Below are 11,673 nucleotides of genomic sequence, written 5' to 3'. Positions count from 1 at the left end.
TTAAAGGTGTCAGCAATTCTAGTAAATGCTTGTTGTCAAAATACCTTTTTGTCTTAGTCATTGAATCACTCCACGAGTCCTTAAGTGTCCCCTGAAAAAATATTTCAGTGTTAATGCCTGTTACTCTGTAAACAGACATGGTGCGAACTATAGGCCCCATCTGTTTACGGAGCCTAGTAACAACAGATTTCTTTCAGGGCACACATTTGTAACCTAAAGACAGGTAGCAGATCGAGAGGAGATATTCACTGATTTTGAAAAAAAAATGTGATTTTTGATAAGCATTCTCCTCAATCGTCATGATTTTAACATTTACCCCCATCACCAATAGCCTAATTTAATGGAGGCTAGGCCTATGTCTAAAGTAGCCTAGTCTAAATTGAGACACTTTTTTTCAAGTAGGCCCTAGGCTACACCAATAGCTACTTTCTCAATTTGTATATGTAGCCTAATATTTATAATTAGCCTAATGTTTTGAAGGGGGAAAAAAGTGTTGTTTTACTGTCACCTCCTCTGACTTTAGCCTACGTGAACTGCATGTTTGCTTTGTCCTGCCCAGATGTTTAATTGGTGACCAGTGCACTCTGAATAGGCCTTCTCTTTATGTCCTGGTGTAGAAATGTTAACTATGTTGCATCCGTGTGTTTATTTTTCATATCTGCCGTATCAAGATTAGGATCGTGAATGGATGAGGTATGGTGGAATACTCATTATACAGAAGAGCAATTCCAAAGAGGACTGTTTACAGTGGAAGCCTTTTCATGTGGTTTTATGTGCCTTCACTGCCCACATGGGCGGGTCTCAGTTGAGTCTTTTTTGGATGGTGATGTTGTACTGAGGGACTATGAAGGGAGCTCTGTTCTGCACAGAGGAAATGGGCGTTTACCTTGGAAAGTTTGGATGGAGTGACTTGAAAAATAAAGGAGGTGTGGCAAGGCCGGGAAGAAGTGGACCACCAAGAGGGGCACAATAGAGTGGAGAGTGGTGAAGCTGCTTCTGGGATTTCGTTCGGACAGGCAATAACACGGGTGAGTAGATATTTCCTTGACTTTTCTTTAAGAATTATTTTCTAATGGACACCTTGTTAAATCATGGTCTCACTTGTAAAACATAGATGTCATTTGAGTGAGCCTTTCATGAAATCTACAAACAACACATGCTCTAAAAGTAACGTCTAGCAAAAAGGCCACCAAAAGATTAATTGATTTTTTTATTGACATTCTTAGAGTCATGTTAAGACAGCTAAAAAAACTGGGTCAAAAACCCTGCAAGATTTATTTTGCTTTTAACCAATCTTAAAGTTTTTTTTTAACCTTCCATTCACTTTCATCTGATGGATGAAATCTAGTGTAATGGTATAATTTGACAGTAATCAGGACTACACCGCTCCCACCCATGGACCTCTCCTATACAGATACAGATCTGCACGTACAATTTCACCCTGTCTGTCTATTTTTCTTCTATGTCTTTTTTTGTCTCCCTGCATGTCTCCTTATTGCACAGTTAAATTACAGGTTTTGCTCTAACTATATACTCTGTCAAAAAGCTTTGTAAAACGTAGGTTGAACTACTGGTTGTTTACTACACGCAATGAAGAAAATTAGCCATTCAGGAGAGATTCATTGGGTAAATATTTTGGACCCATTTAGATTTCAGTAGGCCCGCCCAGGTTCTCTGCAGGTTTGCTGTACGATGGCAACACACAGGCCAGTCAAAGAGAAGTTTTAATAACTCATTGCACTCTGTTTATGCGACACAGAGTCTACTCTGTTCAGTGGCTCGGATTTTCCATCTCAAGTTTCAAGGCAAAACAGAAACATAACACTGATTTTTACTGTGGAACCTACACAGTTGTTTAATTGGCGTCTGTCTCTCAACTATTTCCTTGCTAATCGTAATGTTGGATGCAGATGCCCAAGATTGGAAGCCCAAATTGAACATGTTTTGTTTGTTTTTTCGACAGTGCCCTGAAAATGGCATACCTGCTTATGTTTGTGACCCTGCTGCATCTCATCACACTGGCGATGCTTTTCATTGCAACCATGGAGAAGGTAGTAGTCATATTTAGTACCTGGTCTTTGATGATTTTAAGTGTGTTAATTCACAAGTGCAACTTCAATCCAGTTATAGGCTATGTATCATGTCTATTCTCTCTTTTCAGTCCTGGTGGGTGTGGGATGGCATGGAGAACTCAGACCTATGGTACAACTGTAGGTTTGACAACTCCACAGGAACCTGGCTGTGTGCATCCTCAAATGAAACTGGTAAGCAGCAATTTTGAAGTTTGAATACCTCCTTAAAAGAGGATTTTTCCCAAACAGTTCTCTCCCAGATGTAAAATCTGAGGACTGAAGCTGTTTTTTTTGTTTTTTTTACATGTGGATACTTTTGTTCTCCTTCTCAGAGTGGCTTCAGGCAGTGCAGGTCCTGATGGTTCTCTCAGTGGTCTTCTCCGCAGTCTCCTTCTTGGTGTTCCTGGGTCAGCTGTTCACCATGTCTAAGGGTGGACTCTTTTATTTCACCGGACTGTGTCAAGTCTTTGCAGGTAACAGTGTGGTGTAACAATGTGCCACCGACATGCCTCTGTATAATGAGAACATTTAAAAAAAGGAAAAAAATAAGAATGTTACTTTTCTAGTACAAGAGCTTGGAATTGAAGAAATACCTGATACAATAATATGGTGGATTGGTAGGCTATACATCTAAAACAAAACAAACAAAAATAACCAGCTTTTTTTCCTTTTTTTTAGGGCTGACCGCATGTTCTGCAGCCCTCATCTACACATTACACAATAAGGACATCCTTCAGGACTCTAGAGAACTGACCTCAGGACACTTTGGCTACTGTTTCATCCTTGCCTGGCTGTGTGTGCCCTTGTTGCTTTGTAGTGGAGTCATATACATCCACCTACGCAAGAAAGAGTGAACAGAAAAAGGACCGCATTGTCAGCAACAGTTTTGGAGAAGAAAAAAACCTGACATCTTGTAAATCACAATTGCCTATATTATTGTTTTTGTTCAGGCTTCATTAAATTTGATTTTGTTCTGGAATTGTAGATAGGCCTGGATTTGGAAAAAATGATCAAGAAATAATGGGATATCTCTTTAGCAAAATTTAGCGTACTCCATGAAATCAATGTAGGTCTACAACACTGACCTCCAAGCCATGTTTGCGAAAATAGGTCTTTGTTGTCCACTGTTGATGTCCTGTGTTGATCAAGAGTGGCAAATACCCTACCAAAGCAGCATTATGCATCTTATATTAGTGTTGTAGGACTTTTGATTATTTTAATTTCTTTTAGCCTAAAGTTAGAGTTAATTAGATATAGGCCTATATAAATGAAGGCTATATATTTTTGTACTTAAAGCTTTTCTGTATCCTATATTTAGTGTTATTTGTAATAATTATTGCACAAAGAAACAGAACACATGCCAAGTCCATTATATTCTTGTGACCATAAAATATTATTTTTTCTTTGAATGAAAATAAATTAGACTTTTGATGCCAAATAGGTTTGTAAATTCTCAATTGTATTATAGAATGTATGTTAAATTATCGACAGAATGGTGTGTCCCAGTGTATGTGTGCGTATGTGCGCGCGCAAGGGAAACTACTGGTGTCGTTGCCATAGCAACCATAAACTTAAGGTTCTCTGAATAACTGGCTAGCTTCATCTGCTTATTTTATGTTGGGACTTTGGAGGGACAATAGCTTGCTTACTAACTTGTCGTGTGTCTCAAACGGACTTTTTTTTTTAGACAATGGAAACTGAACCTCAAGTTTTGGGTACAACAGCCAAAATAATTCCTCTTGCTTTACCCAAAGGAGAGGAAAAGTTGTGTGAACTTTGTCAAAGATCAGCTAACTTGCAGTGCTCCGAGTGTCGGGTTACATTTTACTGGTAAGATGGAGTTGTCCTTACTATTTTATTCATTTGTTTTTTAACTCATGAATCAGTTATTTCAGTGTCCCTTTAGAGCATTTATTTGTGAAAGCATAATTGCCATGCTTGCAACTTTGTGTAGATTATGTAGAAGCACGTCTCCAGTTTGGACGCTAGGAGGCGGTGTTTGCCACGTTTCTTCACGGAAAAAATCGAACAACAAGTCGGTGTGAAGAAAGCCCACGTGACTGCGTCGTAAGCGAGGGAAGGGGTGGATGAGGAACAGCTGGAAATGAAATTACCACGACAGTTATTTGTGTTCACGTGACAGTTAGAAAATGTTTGCTTTTGTTTGTATGAACAATATAAATATATAAAAAAAAAATATTTGTATGTAAGCAAACATAGCCAAAACTTTCGCGATATCTCTCCAGAATCAGTTACAGATAAGCTAAATCATAAAGATGGTGGCGGGTGAAATCCTCGCAGTACGGTGAGTTCACAGGAGCATGTGTTGACATCCCTGCCTGGAGGGATTTATGTTAAGGGATGAGCCACTAAACCCAGTCCCTTAAAGGGAGCTTACAGACTCTTATTGTCGTTGCTTCCCTCTCAGCATTAGAAATACACAAGTCAAGCACATATCTTCAATTCAAATGAAAGCATATATAGGCTATGTCATTTGTTGTGTCTTTAGAACATTTACTTTTTCACAATTTAGGACTTATACTACATTGATAGTGGCTAAATGACTTATTGGAGGCCTACGTATATCAAATGATCAGGCTGCTAGTTATCTAGTAGGCCTATACACACTAATGTAATGGGGAGACTAGGCTCTTTAGGCAGATTAGGAAATATAATGCAAATAAAGCTCATCAAGGACAAAAACAGTGCATTGGCCCTGCACCCTGAGATGACCATCCTTGATCTTCTGTATGTCTGTGTGCTTGTCTGTCTTGTCAAACACAAGCTATGTCAGCACTACCGTCGACGTGACGTGGCCAGATCACTGACTGCTTGTTGCTTCTGTCCCGAGTCCAGAATCACAAATGCACTGGAGTGAGCGCACATGCTCCACAGTAGAGAAAAAAACAACCCAAGGAAAACCAAGACAGTTTCCACAGGAGTGTGCAAGAGAGGAGAGCCACATGAACAAAATTACAGACCAGTTATGTAATGGCATACAATTTAGTCTGCCCTCTGTGCACTCAGATTATATTTTGGAAATGGGATATAGAGGCTCTGCTGTGGAAATGTTTAGCACTTCAGTTCAAACCAACTGGTATAACTGTGTAGAGACATTTCACAGATTAATGGCAAACATTGTTATAGTATAGGCCTACCGTATGTCTGCTGTTCTAAAGTCGATCTGATCCAAACTTTTGAAACCCATTCTAGCAGAGGGTAGCTACTGTTCTACACCTAGTACAAGTTGCAGCTCAGCAGTTCATTTCATAGCATGGAGAGAAAGGTTCCTTATCAACAGCCACACTGTGCCCAAAACTTAAAGTCTAAGGTGGCTAAAGTGGGAGAAGGAATTTGAAAGCAGCCGTCAAACTTTTTAAACATTAAAAAAAAACATTTTATTCCTCAGTGATATAGAGCACCAACAGGCCGACTGGGTGGGTATCCACGAGAGGATCTGTCCGTTGCTGGTTCCCATTCGCACCGTGACTCTCTTAAGTCTCCAGCGAGCTGGCCGCATCGAAACGCAACTTAGAAAGGTGAGGATGTTGGAGATGAGCCGGGACCACTTATAGGACTGTAAGACCAGAGCAGCCATCTTGTTTTGAGCTTGAGTGGTTTACATTTGTCTCTGTCAATGAAAATGCAAAGAAATGTATGAAATCTGAAAGCCACTCAAAGTCCATTTACGATCCATCTTTTAATTTCAAGTGGTTGTGTGTAGCTGCCAGGTTTCTGGTTTTAAGTTTCCTAATTTCATAAGTTCTCAAATAAATACCAGGAGCGCACAATAAAACGCTGGAATTAACTCTGTTTAAACCGAAGACTGCATAGATTCTGAAAAATACTCATTTGGACTGTGCTGCCATTCAGGAAACACAATGTACTTTTTGTCCTTCCTTTTTCTTTTTCCTTTCCTTTAACAAGCGCAGTGAAATGAAGACTCTTTCGAATTTTGATCCCTAGCTTTTTCCCTCTACTGTTTCCAGATGCGGTTATTTGGTTATTCATGTCAGTGATGTTTCTGCAGTGATATACAAGCTGATTTTGAATATTCCTGGGGTTCTCTTGTGTCATGTAATATTCATGGGAACTGAGTCTGATGAATGAATGGAAGTAACCTGATGTGCACCTTGGGTTGGCTTCCTTTACCTAGACAGAGCTGATCGAGATTTGCAAAACGGTGGCTGAGGGCAAGCTTGCTGAGGGGAAACACCTGGAGGCTCTGCCCGCTGCCCGGTTCTGCCTGCGCTGTTCCATAGATGTCCATGGCCCCAGTACTCTCCAATTGGTCCCTGCCTACCTGCTGCTTGCTGAGGCCAACATGGGTGAGCACAAATTGGTTCCTCAGCTCTGCTTCCAATACACAATGGTTAATGCACGATTGTGAGCGTGTTTGTGTACATGTTATGAGCATATTTGTGAGCGCTTCGGTACTTGCCTTTCCAGGTTTGCGTAACCTAGCCCTGGTGTCGGAGCTCCTGTCCCAGGCAGAGTGGGCGGTACTGAAGAGTCCAGAATGTGGTCATGCAGTCCACCAGCGGCTTCACAGGAGCCTGGGCCGCCTCCACACAGCCACTGGAAACCTTGAAGCAGCTCTGTTCCACTTTGCAAATGATGTCTGTGTTATTATTCACGCAGTACATTAACTATTTTCACCAATTTATTAACTGTCTCAATGCTTGTAAATATTTAAGTGAGTTCTCTCCATTTGTACACTATTTTGTGCTTTTACTGTCATGTGGACCCACCCAACACATGTAAATCCCCAGTATATATGAATAGACCTTATGAAAAAGCAAATGTATGAATCTGATGTTTTTTTCAGATATACTTTTCCAGTGAGGAGTATGGTCTGGATAGCACAGTCACCTGTAGTGGCTACTTTCTCATTGCTGATGTGTTCGCCAAACAGGGGAAGATGTCCATTGCTCGTTCCTTGTACTCTACGGTAAAATACATAACAGATATAATGTAATGTATTTCTGTTTTTCTAATTTTAAGTGGTTCATCATCTATTGCTTCTATTGTAGTTGGCACATACTTGGCATGGCCATCTGACCAAACTCTATGAGACCCATGTCCAGTATCTCCAAAATCCTGGCCTGCTGTTGGAGCCCTCTTATGGTACGTCTTGTTATATCAAATATGTGCAATATCAATGTCATTTAGAACCCATTAAACAATATAATGACGTAGATTTGTGTTTTGTCTACTTGTCTAATTCTACCATACTTTTCAATCACTGTGCATGGTGAATCAGAAAATGACATCATCAATACATAATTTGCTCCATCAGATAAACATCAGATACATTGGCCTATCACTGGAAAAGTAAGGTTAACAGCACTATATTAAGCTGGGCTGTCTGAAAGTTAAAGCCCAGATTTACATTAGCATGCTTAGGGCTGACTTTAGACCAGTGTTAACACATCTCTAGCTGTGCAGCATCCGCATCAATACCCTCTGTCACAGCTGCTGTCCTACATATGATGCTAAGCCTGTTAGCCGCACTTTCCCACAACAAGGTGGGCGTAAAAGGGAAGCGTGTTTGCACATATAGACATTTTATGTTGATCTCTAGTTAATTACAGTAAATGCAGAGGTACAGTACAAAGCTAAAGGATACGTGCCTCTTTGTCTCAATGTCTCTCTCCATGACTTTCAATCAGACAAAGCACATCAAGCTGAAGTGGACGAGATGTTAAGAGCCATGTTGGATGTTGAGCAGAGGGACTCCAGGAAAGAGTCCAGTCGGATTGCCCGGATGGCCCACTGTCTGGCCATGCTCTGGTTCCTCGCAGGAGACTACCCAAAGGTTAGTCACCTCACCAGCTGACCAGGCATTAAGGGTTGAGTCTGACACAGTGACACAGTTCTCCATTACAGCCTTCGTTGTTGGCCTTCTTAAAAAGGCTGTCTCAAGATGGGCTTATCTGTAATTGGTAAAGCCGTAAACAATGAGGTTAAATCAGTCGGAGGTAACGTGACTTCTACCTTAGTTTTGTGTTTGTGTGTGTGTGAATTAGGGCGCTATGATCTAGTGAGTAAGCCTGCACCATTGACTGTACAGTAGGCTGTTTACTAGAGAGCTGAGGGCCACAGACTTGAAACTTGTCAGGGTCAAAGTTTGGTTGGTTTTTAGAAGGAAATAGGTTGGAGATCTTATGGCTGAGCACAAGAGCCTCACTCCAGCAAACAGTCAATATAGAGAGATGCAACATCAGGCAGTTAGAGGTATACAACACTACAATCAGTTTATGTATGGTTCTCACTCTCAGTCATATTCTTATCTGGTGGGTTGTTAGGGCTGGATCAGATACAAGAGTATTTTTTTTACATTACAGAAACAGCTACACCAGTGTTACAAAACTACTTGAAAACAAAAAAGCTGAACACGTCTGTTTACTTTTAATTTTTTTAAATGCCGCCTTTTTCTACAAGGTCAAAATGTTCAGCCATTTAGGCCCTGTGAGGGAATTTTGGGTCTTTAGTTGTCATTTTAATGGTAAAGATTAATAGTTCATATATGCCTATTTTGTGTGTCTGTCTCTCAGACTCTAGGTCAGCCTTGGAGCCTGTTAGGAGACACTTAGGTCAGTTGTATAGATAAAGTCTCATCTCCTTAGACTCCAGAATGTTATGGTTCACTGTGTTCAGCTCTGAACCAAAACATTGGTACGCTTGGTGCCCGAGCCGGGGAGGTGTTAGAGATAGCGCAAGGTTAATACACAGCTCTAAGCATGAGTTTGTCAGAATTGAAGTGCAAGTCACGAGAGTGGCAGATCGGTTCTCCTTGGCCAAGTCTGTAATAAATATCGCTACATAATTCATCCAAGTCTTCTGAAATATTCTTCCACCTGAGTTGACCTCCAACCTTAACAGAACTTCCATCACAAATTGGCGTCACAAACAGGATCTCAAGATAACATCGACCTGGTATGTGCACTAAATTTAGATTTATGCCTTACCATGTCTTTGTTTGACGAGATCAGAAAAGAATATATGTGATAGTTCTAAAACTCGGCCTCAAGAAATAAATTGAAAATAAATGGTCAGCTTAGGGTAGAAAGATAGTCCTCTTTACAGCAAAGTAGGTTCGAGCCCTGTTTGACAAATAGATATTAAGTCCTGTTTGGTTTACACGAAGAGATACAACAAAATAGAATACAACAAATAAGATAAAGCCCTCTATACAATTAAATAGATTAACATTTAGACAATGGAGATCTTGGATGTCGTTGCAATATTGTGCAGTGTATATGTTTTGTATAAGTGAAATACATATGGTATATGTTAAATTTGTGTTTATATGAAACATCCTATCTGTGGGTCACAACATGTGTTCCAGCCAGTCCAAAGCAGAGGATAAGTCTAAAACAGAACACATCAAAACATTGAAGAAAAGCAGTAAAAATGCACAGACACATAATATGACAGAAGACGAAGAAACACAGGTTGCGTTCCGAATCGCATACTTTCTACTATATATTATGTAGAAAAAAGATTTAGGATGTACCGATTCTTGTGGCCAGATTTGGGATGGTGAGAAGTACCCGGATATCCTACTTCCTCCGGCCAAAATTGTTAGTGTTAAAAACTGCATCCTATTTGGGCGATTCTGACCCACAATCCAGTGCGCACGTGAAGTGACGTCACATCGACGAAGCCTCCATATGAAAACAAACGGGGATGCGACGGATATAAAAGCAAGAGGCAAGATCAAAGCGCAATATTATGATGAAATAAAAGAGTAAAAGTGTGTCCCAATAGTATGCCTACTGCATCCTAACTAGATTATTTTTATCGTCGGATATAGTATGTAGAATAGAAAAAAGAAAGAGTATGCGATTCGGAACGCAACCACACATTGAGAAAGTTTTTCCTGAACACACACCAGCAGGCATTGTTGGAAGAAAACATGGCTGGGAATATGTGGTTCCTTACACATCCCTTATGAATAAGCAGACAGGTGGAAAGTGGCCCATTGAGGGGTCCTTTGCCACAGATAAAATGATGCTTGCTAGTTCAACTGTGTATGGCACACATGGAGATCCAACTTGGGATGTTGTAACAATGAGAAGATGTGTGGCAATATGGTTTAACACCTCAGAACTGTATGGAAGTGGGAATGAATGTACTGAACGTGCAAATGTGTGCAAAGGGAAGGATGATCGAGTTTCTGAAGAACTTAAAGAATTGAAGTGCAAGTCACGAGAGTTGCAGTCTGGTTCTCCTTGGCCAAGTCTGTAATAAATATTGCTTCATAATTCATCCAAGTCTCCTGAAATATTCTTCCACCTGAGTTGACCTCCAACCCTAACAGAACTTCCATCACAAGCCCTGGTGCCACAAGCATAGCTTAAATAACATAGCTAACTATGCACAGTTACCCCCTGCTGTTAAATACCCACTTACAGTGGCACAATGGCTGTGGTAGGAATAAGGGCCAGGGCTCATCATGTAAGGATAATGCTAGCGGATTCTCCAGATTTTCCATAGTGACATACAGTTGTTTCTAGACTCTGCTGACTGGATGTTTCTATCATGGGTTAGCATGTGTTTTAGGGTGTGGAAGGATGATGTGCTCAAACTCTGTCTGTCTCCTTTTCCTTACATTTACATTTTTTTTTCTTGTCTTTCATAGCTCACTACTGAGTCACTAGTGGGTTGCAGCATGATCTCTGTACTTTGACAAGTGCACACCTTTAGGAACATACCATTTTTATTATGAGGATTTCTTGTTATTTTGAGGTAAATCTTCATTTGGATGTTATCCAAGGATGGCAGAAGCATTAGAGAGACTATTTATTATTGTATCAGCCTTGTACTCACAGTGCTGAGAGAGCTGTAGGTCAAAATACCACTAAACACACACTTGAGTAACAGACATACAACACATTTTCCCAGCTGTTTTCAAATCCTAAAAAAAAACTGCATGACATCCATGGATGCCACTGGAAACCTCAATGCATTACACCTTGAGCTTGGCATGTTTCCCTCATAGCATCCATGGTTATGTCAACAGTATCAAACTTATTTTCTATCCTAGTTTTCTCTCAAATAGATACTATAAAGGACAGTGTAACAGCCCAGCAGTTCAGGTTGTAGGAAGGGTAAAGTAGGATGAGTTAAGCCGACTAGGTTGGTTGCATTCCAATTTTCAGTGATAGTATTATATAAGTCAGCTTTATTCTCCCCAGAGATTCTAACAGCTGCAGCTGCTGTGTTTGTTTCCGTTTGTGCTTGTATGCCAGGCCCTGGGATTTGGGATCACGGCCCTGCAGGCCAGCCAGCTGATACCAAACCATGACCTGACAGAGACCATCCAGAGCCTGTTGCAGCTGGTGCAGAGCGCGCAGACAGAACCACACCCTGGCTCTCACTAGTCACCACACCTGGCACCGCCCATACATCTGCTTAGAGATCTGCTCCATCAAGACATCTGTTCGGCCCCACACTGATTCGTCCAAGTAAATGATTCCATTTAGTGTTAATCCAGATGATGTGAACTGGTGTCGTAAACTGATAATGAAAATATATCGGGGGAGGAAAAATAACATCCGTCCTCATTAAGATATCTCTAAGCAAATAAAAACTA

At 40.6% G+C, this 11,673-nt stretch overlaps 2 protein-coding genes across 2 annotated transcripts; both read left to right on the top strand.

The window, feature by feature from the left end:
• Nucleotides 1-938: 938 nt before the first annotated feature.
• emp3b (epithelial membrane protein 3b (MAM blood group)) lies at nt 939-3,631 on the top strand. The gene is made up of 5 exons (XM_080031283.1): nt 939-1,028; nt 1,964-2,051; nt 2,162-2,264; nt 2,405-2,545; nt 2,751-3,631. The coding sequence occupies exons 2-5, from the start codon at nt 1,974-1,976 to the stop codon at nt 2,924-2,926; spliced, it is 498 nt and encodes a 165-aa protein (XP_079887409.1). The 5' UTR covers nt 939-1,028; nt 1,964-1,973; the 3' UTR covers nt 2,927-3,631.
• A 131-nt stretch (nt 3,632-3,762) lies between these two features.
• On the top strand, nt 3,763-11,461 carry zmynd12 (zinc finger, MYND-type containing 12; the record flags this gene model as incomplete). The annotated part of the gene is made up of 8 exons (XM_080031711.1): nt 3,763-3,902; nt 5,482-5,611; nt 6,229-6,400; nt 6,522-6,691; nt 6,901-7,023; nt 7,106-7,199; nt 7,745-7,890; nt 11,330-11,461. 8 exons carry the CDS (start codon nt 3,763-3,765, stop codon nt 11,459-11,461), a joined length of 1,107 nt encoding a protein of 368 aa, XP_079887837.1.
• Nucleotides 11,462-11,673: the final 212 nt, after the last annotated feature.

This window comes from Ammodytes marinus (genome assembly GCF_949987685.1).
Source record: "Ammodytes marinus genome assembly, chromosome: 7".
In the NCBI taxonomy this organism is placed as follows: Eukaryota; Metazoa; Chordata; class Actinopteri; order Uranoscopiformes; family Ammodytidae; genus Ammodytes; species Ammodytes marinus.
This window is presented reverse-complemented; position numbering and strand designations above follow the sequence as displayed.